Source organism: Lissotriton vulgaris, chromosome 5 (assembly GCF_964263255.1).
Source record: "Lissotriton vulgaris chromosome 5, aLisVul1.2, whole genome shotgun sequence".
NCBI classification, from domain to species: Eukaryota; Metazoa; Chordata; class Amphibia; order Caudata; family Salamandridae; genus Lissotriton; species Lissotriton vulgaris.
In genome coordinates this window covers 1,585,424,827-1,585,447,098 of record NC_141693.1, presented here as the reverse complement: position 1 = coordinate 1,585,447,098, position 22,272 = coordinate 1,585,424,827, and the positions used below count along the sequence as shown (strand labels likewise).

The 22,272-nt window shown below is 47.3% G+C and overlaps 1 protein-coding gene across 1 annotated transcript in view; it reads left to right on the top strand.

The window, feature by feature from the left end:
- CARMIL3 (capping protein regulator and myosin 1 linker 3) overlaps positions 1–22,272 on the top strand; it is a 1,161,278-nt gene that overhangs the window by 709,675 nt on the left and 429,331 nt on the right. The window contains exon 23 of the mRNA XM_086923677.1: positions 15,103–15,196. Within this exon, the coding sequence (XP_086779803.1) occupies positions 15,103–15,196 (94 nt within the window). The remainder of the gene's footprint in view (positions 1–15,102; positions 15,197–22,272) is intronic.

Below are 22,272 nucleotides of genomic sequence, written 5' to 3'. Positions count from 1 at the left end.
AGATACAGGCATCAAAGGGACGTGCCTAATGAGATGCACGGCTAAGACAATAAACCGGCACGGCGAGATGAGCCTCGAGCGGGGCCATCTGCCTTACAGTATCATCCCCCTCATCATAAAGACACTTACAAAGGACATGTGTCTTCCGCAAATATCTTGCGAGTCCCAGGGTCGCGAAGCGGACAGCGTCCGTTCGCTGGCTACTTGAGGGCAAGAGACAAAATGGATGCCGTATCTAAGATGGAACCCGAGGGTACAGATAGAAATACCCACGTAACAAACGAACGGTTTAGGTTAGCGCAGCGAAACTGCGTACACCCACTAAACTCGTCATTTGCGGTTCATAGATACCAGACTCGACTATATTCGCGCGAGTCAAAAACACCACTTACAATTGTCACGGAACCTCAGACGCTCCTTTTGCCCTCATGTAGGCAAGCACTAGTCGGAATCATACTCAATATTCATCAGACCATCTAGATGTTGTTGTAGCATAGCTCTGTCCAACCAAGTCCCCTTGGTAACAGGAGGCTGTCTCATACACGTTGTAGCACAAAGGCCACATAAGGCAGGACCGCACTGCACACAAAGGCAACACGTGAACAGGAACGCCACAACGACTCCGATGATCATCAGAATCTTCCAACCCCAAGTCGACATCAGGCCCCAAAACCACCCAAGTAACGTCCAATCCCCTACATCCACGTGTATGGATTCGGAGATCTTATGCAACTTCGAGATGGCTTGATAAACGGTCGGAGCATTATCAGGAATGAAAATACAGCAGCTCGAATGGATCACCTTACATACCCCACCACGATCTGCTAAGATCACGTCTAAAACCATACGGTTTTGTAACGTCATAAGTCTATCCGCCTGAAGTTCTGTGGTGATATTACCAAGGGCACTGGCAGTAATGTTAGCTGTCGATTCCACCACTCGAGTCAACTGTCTCAGGTTCCTACTATTAACCATAGGTCCCCAAAACGGGAGGAAACCCTTGAAAAAGTCTCCTGCCTCTTGACCGGCAGTGTCCTCTTCGCTAATTACGCCTCTCACAACTCTAGTCTTGTGATAATCTGCATCTACAGTAAACGTCGGAGGCAACAAATTTGCGATAAAACATGAGCCCATAAAGTCAGAGGGCAACCATGCATACGCACGATCATGGCAGATAAAGTATGTACCCTTGGCAGCCAGAAACACAGGGGACGAGACCATCGGCAGAATGTAATTTTCAGTGCAAGCACTCTCTCCAAGTCGGGCTTTCGATCTTCGGCCACGACCTATGAGACAAAAATTACCAATGTGGGGTACGACCCATATCGGAGGTGAGCTTTTGAGCTGTTTTTCACTAGTGAACACGCTATACTCGCCTCTACTCAGGACCCTGTAGGCTTGTACCTCTTCTTCAGGAATAAGCGATGGATCATAGATATCACTATCTAAATCCTCTATTGCTATAGACAAAGGTTTTTGATACGAGGTAGGACCAGAGTAGGGGGAGCGTGGTTCTCGAATGGGGTGGAAACCTAGTGCGCTTCGAAACATTGTTTGAAATGCTCGAGCAGACCCTTGGGAACTATACGGCAACACCAGATATGGGATTCCCTTATCCGTAGTATGTGGCATCAACCCACACACCCAACAATTAGTAGTGTTAACCACTAACTGATGCTGATGGAGGAGCTGAATAAAGGAATTGTTGCGGAATTCTGCACGTCTAGCCTGCTCGTGTTCAGGTAAGATATGAAAAGAATGAGGAGAAGCAGTGGAGGTAAGTTTAGGGTCAGGGGTAGGAGTAGGTGTAACAGAAGGTAAGAAGTAAGACATTGTGTAATACACCCCACCCGCCATTAATGCAGAAACAGTCAAAAACAATACGAATATTTGAAACATAAAACATTTGGTACGACTAAGTTGCTGCAGCTTGAATCTTTGAGCTTGAGCTTCTTCCAAATCCATCAACTTCGAAAATGCCATTCCCTACGACCGTCCGCAACGTTTCTTGACGCACTTCGTTCTGCGTAGCAGTAGTCAATCCCTAGGAGTTCCCAGGAACCGACGGTCTTTAACCTAGCGTCAAGACCAACTAAGCAGAAGGAAGTACGCGCGCGGCCCTACGGCCTTTATTTCACAAATATATATATATATATATGCAAAAACAATGTTTCTCAGCTGTGGAAGCAAAAGGTGTAAGGAACGAAACTCAATGAATATATACAAAAATAATCACATTAATACGAATGTTCAAAACTGATCACGGAAAGCGGGATAATACAATTGTCAAGGGACAGAACAGGATCTTTTATTAGTCTCTGGTGCTAGATCGCAAAAAGTATCGGGCTTTCCCAGGACGTGTCTGTTCGTCAAACAAAGGATCCTTTGATGAGACAACGTCCTGCTGATCAGTTGAGTGTTCTGGTCTTGAGTCTTTTGATGACAAATGTTCAACAGTGTCTTTCTGCTGCACTGAGGATTCTCCGACAGGTTGTGCGTCGCTAAAAGGTACAAACGCCGGCAATCCTTCGGTTTCAGTTGATGCAATGCCTCTCCTCACCCACGGGTCTGCCGGCAAAGGGATAGGGACTTTTTTGGTGTGGGTGGCGTGCACCCAGTTTTTCCGTCCCTCAAGACGAACAGCAGTCCTCGTGGCAAGGAGAACCTGGTAGGGTCCAGTGAACCTCGGATCCAAATTGTTCTTACGCGAAAAGTTGCGCGTCACCACCCAATCTCCGGGCTGGAGCTGGTGGCCTGGACCCTCCGTCTGCGTCGGCAGTGCGTCGTGAACCTGTTGGTGAATTAACCTCAGTTTAGCAGTCAAGTCATGAAGATAATCGATCAACATTGGATATTCAAGATCACAGAACATACCTGGCCTAGGAACCCCCCAAACATTCGCAGGACGACCGAACACTATTTCATAGGGACTGAGCCCTACTCGGGAGTGTACAGTCGCCCTAGTTGACAGTAATGCTAAGGGTAAAGCGTCAGGCCACGAAAGACCAGTCGTAGCCTGAATCTTTGCTAGTTTCAGTTTAAGGGTGCCGTTATACCCTTCAACCAAACCAGCTGACTGGGGATGATTGGCACTATGGAATTTCTGATTAATTCCAAGGCCCTTACACACACTCTTCATCACACTTCCCACAAACTCACTTCCGTTATCTGACCACACGACTCTAGGCATTCCGTACCGAGGAAAGTATTCCTTCAGTAGGATTTTCGCAGTAGACAAAGCAGTATTGTCTTTGAGAGGATAGGCCTCGATCCATCGGGAGAATGCGCAAACCACAACTAAAACGTACTTCAGGTTATTGCATCGCTCCATATGGATGAAGTCCAATTGAATCACCTCAAAGGGACATGAAGGGGGAGCAAAACTGCCAGGAGGAGTTGGGGTTCCCTTGCCAGGATTGTATAACATGCACACCATACAATTCTTAACCAAGCGTTCAGCACATTTCGTGATACCATCATTCTTCCACACAGGGGACAGCAGTTTACAAATACCTTTCGCGCTAATATGTGCTAACCCATGTGCCATTGTCACAACGGCCAGTACATACGCATCAGGCAACAACCATCTTTTCTGATCCGACAAATCAATCCAACAACCATTCGCATCCAACTTTCCCGTACTTTCTTTCCACTTCATCTTTTCAGTCTCGGTGGCCTCTTTCTGAATTTCTTTCACACTTTCAATAGTGTCTTCGCACATACTCGACTCTATAGGCCACCTAACCGAACTCGTCACATACATTCGAGTGCTAAGGTTCCGGGCAGTCTCCTTAGCAATCTCATCCGCAAACGCATTACCACGACCAACATCATCCGTCACCTTACGATGCGCACTACATTTAACAATCGCTACCTGCTTAGGCAACGTAAGCGCATCTAAGAGGTCGTTCACAAGCTGGCCATGCTGAATCTTCGTACCATGCGATGTCAGAAAACCTCTCTCTCTCCACAACCGTCCAAAACTATGGGCGACGCCAAACGCATATTGGCTGTCGGTAAACACATTCACACGTTTCCCTTTTGCTAACACACACGTTCTAGTGAGAGCGATCAGCTCTGCAGCTTGGGCAGAATTCTGATTCAATCTTGCAGTCTCAACAACAGTATTCAACGTTACAACAGCATAAGCAGTAGTCACATCGCCATTCTGCAACTTGAAACATGAACCATCCACATACAGCGTTCCATCTGGGTCTTCTAATGGGGTGTTTTTAAGGTCCACTCGACCTTTTGTTTCCTCTTCTGTCCTCAAATAACAATCATGGTCTGTTATTTCATCTGACTCTGAGCTAATTGGTAACAAAGTTGCTGGGTTCAGGACATTACAACGTTTTATTTGAATGTGGCTTGCCAACAGCGTCAACTCGTACCCAGACAACCTGGCACTCGTCAAGTGCTGAGTTTTTGTACGATTCAAAAGAGTGTCGACTGCATGCGGAACCATCACCGTAAGCATATTATCCATGACCAATCCTGCTGATTGTCGGATGGAGACCGCAGCTGCCGCTGTTGCTCTCAAGCAACTCGGCAATGCTCTAGCTACTGGGTCCAAGGTCGAGGAAAAATATGCACATGGACGTTGCTTACCACCAAAAGGTTGCGTTAAGACACTCAACGCACAACCTTCTCTTTCGTGAACATATAATGTAAACGGCTTGCTATAGTCAGGAGTACCTAACACAGGAGCCGAACACAATGAATCACGTAATTCAGAAAAACTTTTCTGACATTCTTCCGTCCATGGTAAAGGAGTTGAAACATCCTTGCACGTAAGAGCCACTAATGGTTTCGCTAGCAATGAAAAGTTAGGAAACCATTGCCTGCAGTACGACGTGATACCTAGAAAGGCACGCACATCTCTTTGGGTTTTTGGCACAGCCATTCGTGCAATTGCTGCAATTCTCTCTGGGGTCAACCGCCTTCCCTCCTTTGACAATAAGTGACCTAGATAGGTTACTTCTTGACAACAATATTGGAGTTTAGAAGGTGACACCTTGTGATTTAACTCGCAGAGATGTTGCAGCAACGACACCGTAGCAATTTTGCAAACGTCCTGAGTATCTGCAGCCACCAATAGGTCATCGACGTATTGGATTAAGGCCGCACCAGCCGGCAACGCAAACGCATCCAGCTGACCCTTCAAGGCTTGACTGTAAATCGATGGACTTTCACAGTAGCCCTGAGGAGCGCGTTTAAACCGGAAGCTACGTCCACCGAGAGAGAAACCGAAAAGGTCCCTGCTCTCCTCTGCAATCGGGATGCTGAAGAACGCATTCTTCAAGTCAATCACCGAAAACCACGATGCAGAAGCTGGAATCAGAGTCAGTAGCGCCGTGATGTCAGGCACAACGGGGAACTGAGGAATCACAATTTTATTCACCTCCCGTAAATCGATAACAAAACGATAAACGGGTGGTTTCGAAGGATCAGTACGTTTAAGAATGGGCAGTACAGGGCTGTTGCACACGTTTCCCCGAGTCTCTTCAATAACGTCTTTCTCGATCAAATCATAGATGATCGCTAACAATGCTCGTTCACCATCAAGAGAGATCCGATACTGGGGAATACGTGGCAATCGCACATTAGATTTCAACTGAACAACATAAGGGGAGATGTCAAGCAGGCCCACATCATTGGGACCTGTTGCCCACAAAGACGCTGGAAGAGAACTCAATTCCGGTGGAAGCTTATCGAGGGACAAATACATAGGAGAGACAACCCTCTCTCCTAACGTAAGCTTTACACCCGCAGGAGAACAATACAAAGTTGCATACAAACGTTTAAGCAAATCCAGGCCCAAAAGATTTTCACCACAACCAGTAGTCAAAATCAACGGAGCTTCTAGCTCACGAGGCCCAATTGTAAGGGGCAAAGGGCGCGAAACTGGATTGCTAACGGGGGCGCCAGAGAATCCAACGGAAACATTTGTTAAGCCAGACAAAGGTGCGCCAGGGAGTTTCCAATGCATAATGGAACTTTTCGCTGCACCAGTGTCCAACAGAAAAGGCTCAACGACGCCCGATGTAGCAACTGCGACGTAAGGCCCTCTCTGATCAACCGGAACAGATACCACTCCCTCTCCTTGTCTTTGGCTGTCCTAGTAATTACTGTCGTCAGTACCCTGATCGACGTAATAATCGTCTACATTGTACTGCGCAGATCGTCCTTGCGATGATCCACGTTGATCAAAACAGTTATTAGAGTTTGATGAGTTATCTGATCGATCATTTTGAACACCGCGACCTCTACCACGTGGTGCCTGCTGTGAACCACCACGACCTCCTCTAGATGAATTACCACTATTTCGATCGTTCAGAACGGGACAATTGAATTTGATATGACCCTCCTGTCTACAATAGGCACATTGATTGTACCCTAACGAGGATCTTTGGAAAGAGGAGTCATTACGAGGTTGTGATCGGTTCGATTGCGACTGCGATCTATTCTGTTGGGGCGCATTCTGATTCGAACGTGGAGGAAACGCTTGCTGAAGCAACACTTTAGTTTTAAGCTCTTTCGTCTTTTTATCAGCGCGGTCGCTCTCTTCTTTCTCTCTGTTCTCATAATATTGTGCCGTGGCCAATATCTGAGCTGAAGTAGAAACGGCCCACGCACTCTCTGAATTCTTTAATTTAGTGCTCAAATCGGGCAATAAGTTGGAAACAAATGTATCCACGAACAACCTTTGACCACCCTCAGTGCTCATATCCTGACCACTATGATCAATGAATGCCTCCTCAAACCTCGTAAAGAAGTCGGAGACACTCTCGTCCTTCTTCTGTTTACAAGCTGATAATTTGTCCCAATTTACCCTCATAGCTGGCATAAGAGTTTTCATTAACGTTATTATTCTTTGAGGGAGAGCAGCAATCAACTGGTCGGGTTTAGCACCACCAATTTGTAACCCATCAGCCGCTATAATGGCCGCCCAATCACCTCCTAATTCATTGGGATGGTTTTCCTGACGAATCTTAGCCCATACCGGTTGCGGTACAACATTGCCAAACAACATATCAATATCGGCAAGATTCATTATTGTAGCGTCTACGAGCTGCGATAATTCCTTGTAGTACCCTGCAGGATTTTTACGAGGGTCAGGTAGAGATTGCTTCACCTGCAACACTTCTGAGCGTTTCCATGGGAGATGTATCCACACTCTCTGGAAATGCGCCAATGTCGGAGGGTGAGCATTAGGATCAGCTGGCATCCATACCGGTGGGACTTCGCGCATAGGAAATTGACCAGATTCATCTGGCAGTCTTTCGACATCCTCAACAAACAAGGCTTGGGGTATAGGAGTGGGACGAAAAGATAGCAACCGTTCAACAGCACGTCGAACGTTGGTATCCACTATCAGTCCAGTTGAGAACTGAAGCTGTAGATCAGACAAAGCGGTCAGCACCTCGTCAGGTGCGTCGGCCGATATCTGATCACGAAGGACCTTACACATTTCTTCGAACACAAATCTCTGGGTTGGTATATTAAATTGACAGAATGTGTCGAGTACAACGCGTGGCGGATTTCGAAGAGGATGCATCATCCAACCCATCGCCATATTATATAGCGAAGCGCGTTCTCTGTTACCAGGAAGCTGACTACGTCTCTGAGGACCATCCGAACCAGCGGACCCAAGAACAGGTCCGAGCGAATGAAAGAAACTAGCCGCAAGAGGAGAATTACGACTACGAGTAGAGGGAGAAGTATAGGACACAGGACTAACAAGTGAAGGAGTAGAAACAGAAGCAACAACAGGAGTTAACAGAGCAGGTGCAGTAGCGGGAGCAGGAGTATGTGGAAGCGGAGGAGCAGTAGGGATAGCGACAGGCAAAGGAGCAGGAACAGTCGGAAGAACGGGTGCAGGTTGAGGAACAGGCAAAGGAAGAATAGGTGCAGGAACAGGTACAGGGGGAAGCACAGGAGCTGTGGTACCCTGCACATACGGAGGTGGCGACTTCATAAGATAGGACATTAAAGGATCCTCAACTGGTTCTTCCTTCTTATCCGACTCCGTAGGTAAAGCAGGATAGCATTTATCTATGGACATACGCTGTAGCCTATCAAACACTTCCTTTTCCTTAACCTCCTTATCACGCTGAAACTGCTCTGCTTTCTTTACAATGGTAGCAACATTATCTCGCTGATTTTGTTTAGTCTGTCTGATTTCTTTTTGTTTGGCTTCTTTACGCCACAACCGAAAGGCATCAAACATGGCCGGCCTTGACTTTTTCGCGAATAATTTAGCCTCTAGGTTATCTAAAATCGGGGTTTCAAAGCTACCATGAGGTGGCCAACTAAGGACACCGTCTTTCTTCGTATAGCGGATCCAGTAATCATTCAAAGTAATCGGGCCTAGCCCATGTTTACTGTATAATTCATAAGTCGGAGTTCCAACCGGAGGTATCGGACACGAGTCCTCCAATCGGGAATCCATACCACAAGGTCTGAAACAACTAAACAAAGTACTGCGACTAGGCATCTTGCACACTAGCCGAGTTTCACAAACTTCAAGGGTTACGGGATTTACCAAGTCCCAGCAAAGAGCAAAAACCCTCGGTTTTTGGCGGCTGCAGTCGTCAAACAATACAACAAAGGACCAAGAACTACAAATGCAATGGAACCATGCAACCACTAAGCAACCACAACCAAGAACTCTGGGAGCGACCCACAAATACTTAACTCAAAGATCGATGGCGTCACCAGGAAGGCCCGTCAATCGTCTCGCTCTACCAAGGTCTACGCCAGGCGCCAAAACTGGTCTACAGTCAGGGCAGCAGTCCGTCGCAGCCGTCCGGAGGCGGGAATCTTCGCGGGAAAAGTCTTCGGGCCACTTATTTCGACAACAGGATCGATGAAGCGGAGTGCACCTTCCCTCGGAGATTTCACACGAAGTTCCTCACGATCGTCAGGCTTGGACCGGTACCACTGACGCAGCCCCACGTTGGGCGCCAACTGAAGGACTGGGTTATTTAGAACCCAGCGGTGCCAGGGCACAACACCTGAAACCTTCGTGGGTAACCTGCTCCGGCGTACGAATCACAGAGACACGGGACACTTCCTTCGGCGTCAAAGATTCAAGCTTTATTTGCTGCAGGGAAACACAGAAATCACGGAAGTACAACCAGTGTAGTTCAGAGTAACTGCTTCAAATTGGTTCTGCGGATCGCTCCTTTTATACATGGTTTTCCCATAGAGTTACATTGAACACAAACGTTTATGACCCGGTTCCCACAATTATCCCCCAGAGGGGTCGCTTTGGTCACTTTGATACACACAAGGCCCGGAACATAAGTGGGGAAACATTTGGCGGTTCCCAACTGTAAAAACCCATCTTCCCAACATTAGTGCATTCCAATCGGCAATAAAACAGATCAGAATAGGAACAAGAACAGGTGTAGAGGAAGACGGAGACAGTGGGGAGATCGGAAAGGGTGCAAAAGGGAGGTATCGAGAAACACGAGATACAGGCATCAAAGGGACGTGCCTAATGAGATGCACGGCTAAGACAATAAACCGGCACGGCGAGATGAGCCTCGAGCGGGGCCATCTGCCTTACAGTATCATCCCCCTCATCATAAAGACACTTACAAAGGACATGTGTCTTCCGCAAATATCTTGCGAGTCCCAGGGTCGCGAAGCGGACAGCGTCCGTTCGCTGGCTACTTGAGGGCAAGAGACAAAATGGATGCCGTATCTAAGATGGAACCCGAGGGTACAGATAGAAATACCCACGTAACAAACGAACGGTTTAGGTTAGCGCAGCGAAACTGCGTACACCCACTAAACTCGTCATTTGCGGTTCATAGATACCAGACTCGACTATATTCGCGCGAGTCAAAAACACCACTTACAATTGTCACGGAACCTCAGACGGTCGCTCTACACGCATGACGCTGACATTCTAAGCATTGACTCTTGAGGCTAGAACCAAAATCGTTCATTGTGATGATATGAAAGTCCTGGGTTCAAATCCAGGCACGGCCATACCACCCCTTCATCCAGTCAAGGTCAATCAAAAAATAACAGGCAGTCCCGTATGAGCTCACCAGAGAGGGGAATCATGTGCTCTCGATCAAAGCGCTATAACGCATTCCCGTTTGAGATGCTAATCAACAACCAGTCAAACATCACTGGCTCAGGTTTCATCATCGGGGCGGCCCCAGAAAGCAGGCAGATAATTATATTATTGACATTTCACGGGTGGGGCCATGGAGTAAGCTTTACACACTAGAACCACCACTCCCCTCGGCCCCTCCCCTACAGGAAGGCTCTGACACGCACCACACCCCCTCCCGGGAGCTCCTGCCGGCCTGTGTTGCAGGCGAGAGGCAGTCTTGACTTCTTCGCCAGTCTCTGGGCCACTTAGATTTCTGTGGGAATCCAAAAAGGCCTTAAGCAAAACAAGCACTGCCGTTGCCAATAGGTTTCGCATTTGGAAAGTTGGAGCTATTGGTTTTGTAAATGACATTTTATATTTATATATCGTTATCGGCATTGTCAATAACAATATATAAATATAAAATGTCATTTACAAAACTAATAGCTCCAACTTTCCAAATGCGAAACCTATTGGCAACGCCAGTGCTTGTTCCTTTTTCTATGTGTGCTGCATTCTGCAACACACGTAGAAAGAGGAAAAACCTCTTGTGATTATTTTTGTATAGAAAGGTTTCCCTTCCTGTACAGAAATAATCATCCCCGCAACGCAGGCACCCTTGTACCATTGTACAAAGGTGCCTGCGTTGGCGCAGGCAGCCCATTGTGCGCCGGTGCAGGGGAAAAGAACAGGAATGGGCCGTATCTTATAGATACAGAGCATTACTACCCTTTTCTTTTGCCATACGGAAGCTCAGCAGGAAGGCCTGCTGCGCTTCCCTACTGCAAAACATCATAAATGAGGCCCCCTATTGTTTACTACAGTTTTCCTAATTTTGCTAGTTTCAAGCTACTTTTAGTTTGTGGTGTAAAGAGGTGTGACACCAATGGCTGATCCTGGAAAGCTGTACATTTCTGGAAAATAGCCAACATTCTAAATTCAACAAGGGGTTGTTTGTGTGGGTCCCACAAGGTTTCCCCAAACAAACTTATCTTTGAAATGACAGAATAATGAAAAGAAGGATCCATTGGTGACGTTTTTATCTGTAATTTTTTGTCTTGATGCCACTTTACATAAGCAATATACTGTTACGTCTACTAGACCGTTCTGGTTGTGAGGGTATATAGGATTTGTAGTTGTCCCTAAAAAAGCGATATCCAGAGCTAACAACTGAACTGCATCTTATGATTTTTCATTGTGTACCAACCATACGGAAATTCATATGGTAAAATATAATGAAAGAAAAATGGATATGAAGGACACCTATGTTTTCCTAAAATGTGCACAAGACCCTGAGTTTAGGGAGCAAAAAAAAGAATTTTGTGCACAGTCTTGGGTGGGGACACAGCCCAAGGCCATGTCTCGATCGGTGCCCCACTCCTTCTTTTTTGTTTTTAACCACTTTCTTTCAGGTTACCTAGTGGGCGTTCTGCCCCTGTGGGCAGAATTGGTTTAAACTCTCAAAATCTGCCCTCTATGTTCACAAGGACTACTGTCAGGCCTGGTGTGGGGGGGAACACAGGCCCATGCCCATGCCATTGGAGTGTCTGCCCCCCAAACAAAAACAGTAGAGCTTCCATTCGCTGGTGTCTAGTGGGGTCTACCTACAAAATCTAATTTCCTGTTACGTGTTAAATTCTAGGTTGACTCCCATGTTGACAGTGATTATAGAGACATATTATTATGCAGTATATACATTCTTCCAGGTCAAGCCAATGACACTCGTTAGCAAGAGATAAAGTTCGAGAAAGAGGGTTTATTACACAGAATAATACATTCCAAATTATTGTTAGCCAGAGATTTCTGTTAAAAAATGTCTAATACGACCTGTGAAATACCAGAAGATGAAAACTGTATCAGCTTAGGGTAATTCCTGATACAATGATGACTAATCCACGAGCAGATAAAAAAGGGAAAAGGTGCTGAGCAACATTACTGAGCTTGTCTATACAGTGAGTATTGGTAGAAAAAGGCAACTGCCTGGATAACTGAATTGCTGAAAAAGAAAAGAGCCAAGATTTGGAATGTTCAAGTCAAAGTCCGGACTGAACCCCATTGAAATGCCATGGCAGCACCCACAGAGAGCTGCAGTTGAAATGAATGTCCTGAAAAATCCCTGAGCTTAAGCACTTTTGCTACAGGAAACGTTAACTTGTATCTGGCACTGCAATTCAGCAACGGGAGAAGCCACTTTCTCAGAATACTCTTCTTCATACATGGGTACGAATGCTGGCTCATGTTGGGTGAAATGTATAAGGGCAAGGTGAAATCTATGTCTTTTACTTGTCACATGATGTTAGATGTATCTGTCGCGGGCACTGGTGAGAACTAGATGAGTCGGATATTTATTAATATGTGAAACCATAGAATCTTAAGTGGTTGCAATTTATTTTTTCACATTTCTGGAAGACGCACAGACATGGCACTTCAACTGTGGTACTAAAAGTGCCAGGTCTGCTTTCGAGCTCCAGAGCCCAGTCACTTTTGATTTAAAAAAACACGGCAATCAAAGCCTTGCAACGAAAGCCTTTGTTATGAGTGACCTGAAATAATTCGGATGCGTCTAGTAACTCTATTGGAATTAGTAGGTGACTCGTAATGAGGGCCTCAGTGGAAACAAACAATTTCTATCAGGAGTTGCTCAGTCTCTTGATCTACCCTGGGCACTGTCTTATTTGGTCTGTATCTGACAAATAGTCCCAGTCCCCCTTCTATGTTCAGATAATCTCATTCTACTAATGTTTCCTTACGAGTCCATGCACACCTTACCACTGTTTTGGGGCAGTATAGCAAAAGTAGAGCAAATAGAGTTGTTTTAGGCGAAGGAAAATGGCGATGGGTCTCAATAAATGTTTTGCTTAATTTGTATGCTATATTCTTATGGCATTCTTATATTATTTACCTCGAAATGAAGTTTATGTACTTGTTTGATGTATATTTGCTTGCTAGTGTGTTTGTCCGTAACCTATGAAGAAAAGCTTCTTAAGAAACCTGCAATCCTATATAAAGCAAAGAGATCCTCTAGGACTCGTTGTGTCATCTTTGTACCATATGAACTCAACAAATGTGTTGTTATTAGGACCTTACCGCAGCCTAGACCCAACTTTTATGACGTGGACCCTAGGCCCTCAGGTTAAGTAAATAGCGACAAAGACACCAGCTGCACAGGGTGTATAACTGGCCCAGGGCACATGTGCCCGCTCCCTTGTATTGGCAGGGTCAGCGTTGGATGGGTGTGGGTTGTGTGTTAGCGCCGCCCTTAGGAAGGGGCTGCTGCATGACTCTACACAACCCACCTCCTGGCTAGGGATTAGTGACATTTTGCATCGTAAGGCGCGCAGCTCTATGGGTGAAGCTTTCTTTAGCCGTTCTCGTGGGTAGTATCTCACTGACTATAGTCGGCATGGCAGCCCTTTGGTGATCAGTCTGTTTGTCATGTAGACACTGCTGTCCTAGTCCATATAATAACTCGCATTTGGGATAGGCCTTTAGCAAGAAAATATTTAGATACCTGGGTGTGATTTCTTGTAAAGAGTCTTACTCCCCATCACTTCTAGTCTTCAAAGAATATAACTATGAAGACGGCTCTATGCTGGAACAAAAGAATGTATTTTTAATGGTTGTTTACAGGATGCATTTCAGTTCCATCCAACGTTTTCTGAAGAATTTTGCAGTGTCGTTCTCAGTAAAATCGAGTTATTCGAATCAACAATGGATCTCTGAATCACAGTGCATGCTGTGGCAGCTCTCTATCAAACAGATGGGCAGTTTACATAAATTGTACTGCATTATGTTCAGTTAGAACGCCTGCTGGTATTATACAAATATTTATTTTACACTTTTGTATTTGTATTTGTAGAGCGCAATTATCACCGACTGGTCTCTAAGCGCTATAGAAGGAGGGAGACACGGACCTAGCCTACAGGCACAGGGGCAGAGATTAAACCGACCCCCAAGCCTCTTGGCAGAGAACCGTTTTCAACTTCTTCCTGAAAGGAAGAAGGGCGTGCTCTTTACGCACAGTCTCTGGTAGTTTGTTCTATAAAGGGGGATAGCGATGGAAAAGGCTCTGCCCCCTTTGGTAACCAGCCTGAAAAGCTGACCGGAGCACCCAATTCGGAGTGTAGAGTGCTAGGCGATCTTTAACGTGGTGGGGGCTTGGCCATAGATGGCCTTGTGCGCAATGCAGAGGCCCTTGAACTTGGCTCTCTGCTTTACCGGAAGCCAATGCAGGTGTTGAAGGAGAGGGGTGGCATGGGCTTCTCTGGGCAGTTTGAAAATCAGCCTGGCCGCGTTGTTCATGGTAACCTGGAGTCTAGCCAATAGCTTCTCCGGAAGGCCGATGTAAAGGGCGTTGCCGTAGTCCAGGCGGGAGATTATCATCGCCGACACGATCAATCTAAGAGTGTAAATAAGTGCTTCTTTGATTTCTCTGAGGAAAGAAATTCCTGAAGGTTCGACTTTTATAAGTATGTAGGAAAGTTACTTTTTCTTCTGAAAGCCTGGACCCGGCTCACTCCCAGGATCCTTACAGTACTAAGGAAACTTTCAGAATGCAGACTTTTGTCTGTTACCAACACTCACCTTACATCCCCCGTATCAGTATTCACTAGCATTCTACAGTATTTGCCTAGCAGCTTCTACAATAGGAAACCGGAATGAGTTAACCAGAGGGGACATTTCCTGCCACATACAGTGATGTGCATGGTCAGATCAAATTGTACAATGTTATTAAATGAATCAATTCGAGATGCACAGTTTGTTTTATTTATTAAGTCATATGTTGCGGTTTTACCACCTGATAGCAGAAAGTCAAACAGTGTTTAATAAATATAGCAGAAAACATGGAAATCTAGATGGCTGTAGTAACCATAAAAGTAAACGTTGTTAGCTTCTTTTAGGCAATCACAGAGTATAATTTCAGGATCAGACATGGCCATCTGAGACATGCTGCTGTGTATTTACTTTGCTGATTTCTTTCTTTTCAGCAATTATTCTTTAAAGTTCATGTCATTCCCAATCAGCGACATCAGTCAAGCATACAAGAACAGTCCTGATAAAACAGAGGAGGCATGGCAAAAGGTGAGTGCAGGATCTTCTCTTTGGGTTACTTTAGGCTCATAGAGCACTTTTGATTCCTTATTGGTAGCTGGCATGTGGCTGCATCTTCATTTGTCTATGATTCTAGGCTGACTTCAATCAAGATGGATACAATTCTCACTTACTAAAATCCATCACCATTTAATATGAAAATATAAAATATATCCTGTTAAAGAATTTTGTTTTCCTTTGCCAAGTGCGTTAAAATGAAAAAGCAGTGTGTTGCACATCACATAGCTCTATTGTTGTACACTCTGTATAACTGGGGAGTGCAGCGGTTCTCCTATGCTGTCTGAGAGATGTGTTTCTGAAGCGTTGCTGCATATGTTTGTTTCGTACACACCTACAATTTGTCTTCCTATTTGTTTGGAATTTCCTCTTGAATTCCCCAGATACTGATGGATATCGAGGGAAGTACACAGTTACCTGCTCTTTTCCTTTACAATCGTAGCACAACTTACACCTTTCAGCGTCTTGAAGATCTGCAAACCTAATTTAGAGCTGCTGTTGGTGGATATTAATCTGCTGTTTCTCTGGCTCAGTGTCAGCTTTGTGTTTATGCTTGTTGTGACCTTCTTGAAGACTATTTATGTGTGCTAAAACATTTGATCAGTGACAGGTTTTCTGGAAGCTTATTTTTATTTATTTTTTGAATTTTTTTTTAAAACCTTTATTGTACCTTTACATAATTACACAGCCATTGGCCTACAACCCAGAGAGCCGGCCGCAATCTTTCAATGTTGGATATATTGCACCATATTAAGTCCATACATTTGTTACGTTGCTTAGAAGAAAAATGTTTACTATAAGGCAAAGTGAAAGCAACATAACTAGCGATACGTTGCTAATCAATAGTGGTTTTAGTTTTCTATTTTTTATGAAAACAACAAAAAGAAACAACAAAGAAATCACATTGCGGTCATCAATGAGTAATTAGTGTTATTTTAGCTGAACTTAAGGGCTACCCCACAGTACGTGCCACTGTTTGTAACCGTTGAATCGAACATATACTAAATGGTCGATATCGTTTATGCTCCCTGCACGTGACTTTCCATGAGTCTCACCCTCTTCTATCCACACTACCTATCTTCCGGGACTCGAGCCCCTTCCCCACTCCCGATGGCCTCTCCCCTCTGCAACACCCTCATGGCACTTCAGCCTTCCTCCCCTTCTCCATCTGACTCCAACGGGTCATCCTCCGTCAGAGGATCAGAAATTTCACCTCTATACACATTCCATGGGGTCCAGATTTTGTTCCATTTCCCTGGACATGCGCGGCTCAAGTATACTGCCCTCTCGGTCACCATATTCATGCACCGCTGTGATGTCGCTGGTAGTTCCGCCGCCCCCCAGCGCTGTGCAATATCCCGCTTGGCCACTATCATGCCCAACGTAACCCAAAGTTGGCCACATCTGGACAGGTCGTTCAGTCCCAACACATTTAAGAGACATTGTCGCGGTTCGGGGATTAGAGAGGTTGCCAGGGTCTGTGACACAGTGCGCATTATTTGTCTCCAATAGTCTTGGATGCGTGGGCAGTCCCAGATTGTGTGGAAGAAGGTGCCCTCCTCCCCACAGCCACGAAGACAGAAAGGGTGTTGTGCTCTGTGTATGCAGTGCAGTAGTGTTCTCGTGTAGTACACTCTGTGTAGGACCTTGAGTTGTACGAGCCTCAGCCTGGCTGAGATGCCCACCTCACTTGGTGATGGTAGCGCCTCATTCCATTCGTGTTCGTCCAGGGCATCCACTTCCCCTTCCTATTTGTCTTTCGATGAGGTCAGTGGGTCAGGTAAGTTATTAATGAGCTTGCGGTATGTCAATGACGTCGCTCGCTCAATCATAAAGTCCGTGAGGAGACGATCCTCCATCGGGGATGACTCTGGTACATCCTCCCCGGGGGGGATGGCCACGAGCAACGCATGACGTATTTGGACGTAGCGGTATGATTCCTGTGGCCCCAGTTCGTATAGCTCCTTCAGGTGGTCAAATGTTATAACCTCTCCTCTTTCCCACAAGTCTCCCACCGTAGATATCCCTATGGTGTCCCAGTGAGAGAATCCCTTGCTGTGTCTCAAATTTCCCAAGGCACGTGTGTCCCAGAGCGGGGTGAGTTTGGTTATTTTCCCCTTCCAGCCCAATGCCGCTAGCGCCGTATGCCACAGCGTTGATGTGAGTCTAGTGGGTCCCACCAACCTCTGCACTCGCCGTTGGTCATAGAGCAGGGCCAGGATACTATTGGTCCCTAGTTGTGCCCTATCTGCTTGGAAAGCTGGGTCAGTCTGCGGGGCATGATTCCATTGATTAATGGGCTTAAGGTGAGCTGCCCAGTAGTACAATTTAAGATTCGGCAAAGCGATTCCACCATCGTACCATCCCCTGTGTAGTTTGGCTAGTGCAATATGCGTCGGGCGGTTGCCCCACAGCAAACCAGATACCACTGACGCCACATTTTTGAAGTATCCTGGCGCCACTGGATATGGCGTGTTCTCTAGTATGTAGAGAAAGCGGGGCAAGGACATCATCTTGTACAGCGCTGCTTTACCCAGCATTGTTAGGGGCAACCCCGCCCAGAACTTGGCGTCTTGTTTAAGCCGTTCAATGGGTGGTGCCAGATTCTTTTGTACAAATTCTGTTGGGTCCATTGTAACGTGGATCCCTAAATATTTAAAGGAGGAGCCAGCTAACCTTAAGGGACAGTCAGGGCCTAGTACCGGGACCGGGCCTTTCAAAACATACATTTCCGATTTATTCCAGTTTATCGTATATCCTGAGATTTTACCATGATCATCACAGAGGTCCAGGAGTGCCGGCACACCACGCTCTGGGTCTGTTAAGTACACTAGCATGTCGTCCACATAAAGGGACAGCCGGTCTTCCCAGCCCTCCTTCCAATGTAGTCCTTTAAGCAATGGCGTTTGTCTTATCAAAATTGCTAGTGGTTCTAGGGAGAGTGCAAAGAGCAATGGCGAGAGGGGGCAGCCCTGTCGGGTGCCTCTCCCCAAAGGGAATGTCTGTGAAATATGGCCGTTCGCCACCACATGTGCAACCAGCTTCGTTTATAGTCGTCTGATCCACGATATAACTTTCGAGCTGAAGCCCATACAAGCAAGAACCTCAAACAGATAGTTCCATTCTACTAGGTCAAAGGCCATTTTTGCATCCAGGGCCAGTATAAATGCTTGATCGTGGATCAAGTCTGCTCTCGCCAGCACCCCGTGCACTCTGCGAAGGTTCATCGCCGTGTTCCTGTGGGGCATAAACCCGGATTGATCTGGATGTATGAGATCAGGTAGATGCGCCATCAGCCGGGTAGCAAGGAGTTTGGCTAAGATTTTAACCTCTGCATTCAGCAAGGAGATAGGGCGGTATGAGGAGCAGTCCTCTTGCGGTTTCCCAGGCTTGGGAATCGCTACTATGGTAGCCATTCTCTGATCGAGCGGAAGTTCACCCTTTTCTAAGTATTCTTCATACATGGCTAGTAAATGTGCACTTAGCTCCTCCGATGTGGCCTGATACCATTCTACTGGAATTCCATTTGGTCCGAGCGCCTCGCCAGGCTTCAGCGCCCGAATAGCCAGTTGTATTTCTTCCCTAGTTATGGCCGCCTCTAAGCCGGCTGTTGCTTCTGGTTGCAGTAATGGAGTTTCTATCCTGTTCAATGCTGCCTGTGCCATGTCAGTAGATATAGCCCGTCCGTGGGTATAAACTTCCTCAAAGTGCGTCACCAATGCTTCCACTATCTGTTCAGGGCTTGTCTGAATGTCACCATTGCTATCCCTCACCTGCTGGATGCCCCTTGAGCTTCCCCCTCTCTTATCTAGCCAGGCTGACATCCTTCCCGCCTTATCTCCCTCATCATATATCCTGTTCTGTGTATCAGTTATGTGCCCCTTCACCTGCTGCCGGACGTGCTCTGTGTACAGTTGTTGTTGGAGTATAAGTGTGTGCGCCGTGTCTGGTGTGGGGTTCGTTTCATGCAAAGTTGTTATGTCGCGAAGTGCCAAGTCGAGCCTAGACTGTTCGGCGGCTTGTTCCATTTTGTGGCCGTAATCGAGTTTATGGCCTTCCCCCGCAGTACCGTCTTGTAAGCCTCCCATATAACCTCCGAAGAGGTCACGGAGGCTACATTTTCCTCGAAGTATTGTGTTGTCACCTTCTGAAGGGTTTTCCTGACTTTCGGGATTTTGAGGTACGATGCTTGAATGGGATATACACGGTTGCAAGACTTTTCTTGAGTGGAAACTGTCAGGGTGATTGGAGAGTGGTCTGATATGCCTCTAGGGTGGATGTCTATGGTATCAACGTGTTGTATGCCGTCACCTGGTGCCAAGAAGTAGTCAATTCGTGATAGGCTGTTGTGAACCATTGAGTGAAATGTGTATTGCTTATCCTGGGGGTGGACATGCCGCCAGATGTCTACTAGACCCATCGCTGTTAGGAATCGTTGAAACTGGGAAGGTCCCCCAATCGGGCCTGTCACTGGGAATTTGTCAAGTTGTGTGTCTACTGTGGCGTTAAAGTCTCCCCCAAGAATTACATCACCCTCGGGAAGGGACAGCAAAAAGTCACTGAGCGCTGGAAGCTTTATTGAGTGAAGGGATGGCGGGATATACACCGATATCACATTAAGGAGTCGTCCCTCCCATTGTCCCTGTATGGCTGCGAAGCAACCCTGCCCATCAGTTTTCGTGCCAGTGGGATGAATTGTGAGGACTTCTTAATCAAAATGCCAGTACCCCGGGAGCCCGAAGTAAACTCCGAGTGAACCACCATCTTATACCCCCTCCTGCCTAGGGCCTTAGATGCCACCCCCCCCCCCGTTAAATGTGTTTCTTGTAGCAGTGCTAGGTGAGGTTTTTGTCTCTTCAATGCATTCAATACCAGGTCACGTTTCACCTTATCCCCAAGTCCTCTTACATTCCACGACAGTATTCGAAGGGGGGAGCCACGTGTCCGTGGCTCGGTGTCCCCCACTCTACGTATCCGACCATCCGCCATTTCTGGTCACGCAGACGTATACAAATGAATCCAGGTGGTGGACCCAGACCCCTATTTTTACCTTCTCAGCTATAGTATTTAAACATACAATTCCATTTCTCGACCGACGGTGTGAATTTCTAACGAGTAACCAACAACAACCCCCCCTCTCGCTCCCCCTCCCTGCCTCCCTGCTTAACGGACCTTCAACTGCCCGCCTCCCCAACTGAGCAGAGCGCTTAACCCATCCCAAAAACAGAGTACTTGCACGTTGGGGGAGAGCGTCTCCCCGAGCAGGCGGCATCCCTGCTCCCTTCAGGGACACCCAGGCCAGCGTCCAACCACGACTCTTGTGCAACTGTAGTCAATAAAAGAAGTCAGCGTCCATTGTGTTTATGGGTTGTCTGTGTTATTCCCCTCCACCAGCCTCAGAAAGTTCTTGTGTCGGTGATTTGCTTGCGCCTCCTCTGCCTGAAGTTTGTGATCCAGTTCGGATGCCGTCTCGGTGTCCGTGGTTCGTTCTGTTGGACCTATGCGGAGGCACTGCAGTGCACCAGCCCTCGAGCCAATCTCTGGCCGCCTCTGGAGATTCAAAAAACCAGACCTTTTTGTCGGCGACCACCCTTAGCCGGGCCGGAAATAGCATGGAGTAGGGCAGTTCTTGCTCTCGCAATGTCTTTTTCACTTCTAAGAATGTCCTCCTCCGTCGCGATACCTCAGCAGTGTAATCCGGGAAGAAAGATATCCTTGAGTTTTGAATTTGAATGGCCGGTGCCACTCTGGCTGCCTGAAGGATGGTGTCCCGATCACAAAAGTTAAAAAGTCATGCCAAGATCGGTCTAGGAGAGGCCCCAGGCTTCGGTTTTCCTCCTGAAACTCTATGGGCCCTTTCCAAGTGAAAAAGTTTGAGAGGCCCTTGGGGGCAAGCTGGTTCTTGATCAGATCTTCCACATAGAGAACCATAGCACCCGTAGTTTCAGATTCCGGGACTCCCAGGATACGGACGTTGTTCCGCCGGGAGCGTCCTTTATGGTCGTCCAGCTTTTCCTTGAGCGACTTGTTATCAGCTTGCAGTTTCTCCATTTCCACCTGCAGATCTGATACATCTTCCTCCAGGGATTTGGCTATCACCTCCACTTGCTTCACCCTTTCACTCATTTTCTGGAGGTCTGCCCGAATGAGGGTTACTTCCGTTGCGGTCGCCCCCACCGTCGCTTGCACTTGGGCCAGGGCGCTTAGCACATCTTCCAACGTGGCTTTCTTTGCACCGTCTCCCTCCGTCCCTTTACCCAAAGACTTGCGTTGTTCCATCAGGGGGAGAGACTGTTTCTCATATGCAAATTTGTCAAGCTTAGCTTGGGTGGAATTATGCTTAGGCCCTCTGCCCGCCATGTTCACACACCAAGTAATTGCTCACCGTTGCACCCAGCCGGTGGTGGTATTCTGCCAGGTGTTTCTTCGAAGAGAGTGGCCGACGGGACCGCCCGAGTTTCGATGGCGCCTCTGCTACGCAGTAATTGGGCCTTCCGGGCCGGATCCCCACAGACGGGTTTGCACCCCTTCCCCAGTCACGTTGGTTTTCGTAGGATCCGTTGTCGAGCCTGTTGAGACCTCGGCGCGGGCTGCCCAGCCTGTTATTCGAGGGAGTTCGTGCCCGTAATGGCGTAGGCTATGCAAAATGGCGGCGGCGTCGCACTTGTTTCCGTCAGTGTTGCCGCTACCCGCAGTGCTACTGTGTCGTGGGGCGATATCTACTGCCCATGGACGGTCTGCGGGGACAACGGAATCCCTATTGCCGTTTTCGCTCGGGTCGTTCCGCACTACGAGCACTTCCGGTTGGCAACTCCGCCGAGGCCCCACTTCCGCCCGGGCAGCGCCTCCACCAGCCGCCGCTGCTTTTCATGTGCCACAAGGCCTTGTTCGGGTGCCGTCTTTTCCACCGGTTCCCGGGGCACCGCTGCTCCAAAACTTCTCTGCTAAGTGCCGTTCGGTCACTGGACCCGGAACATCTCGTCTGGGTTCGTTGTTGAGCGGATAGGCATGCGGATTGATGCGGGACGCCGCCTTACTCCGGGAGCCTC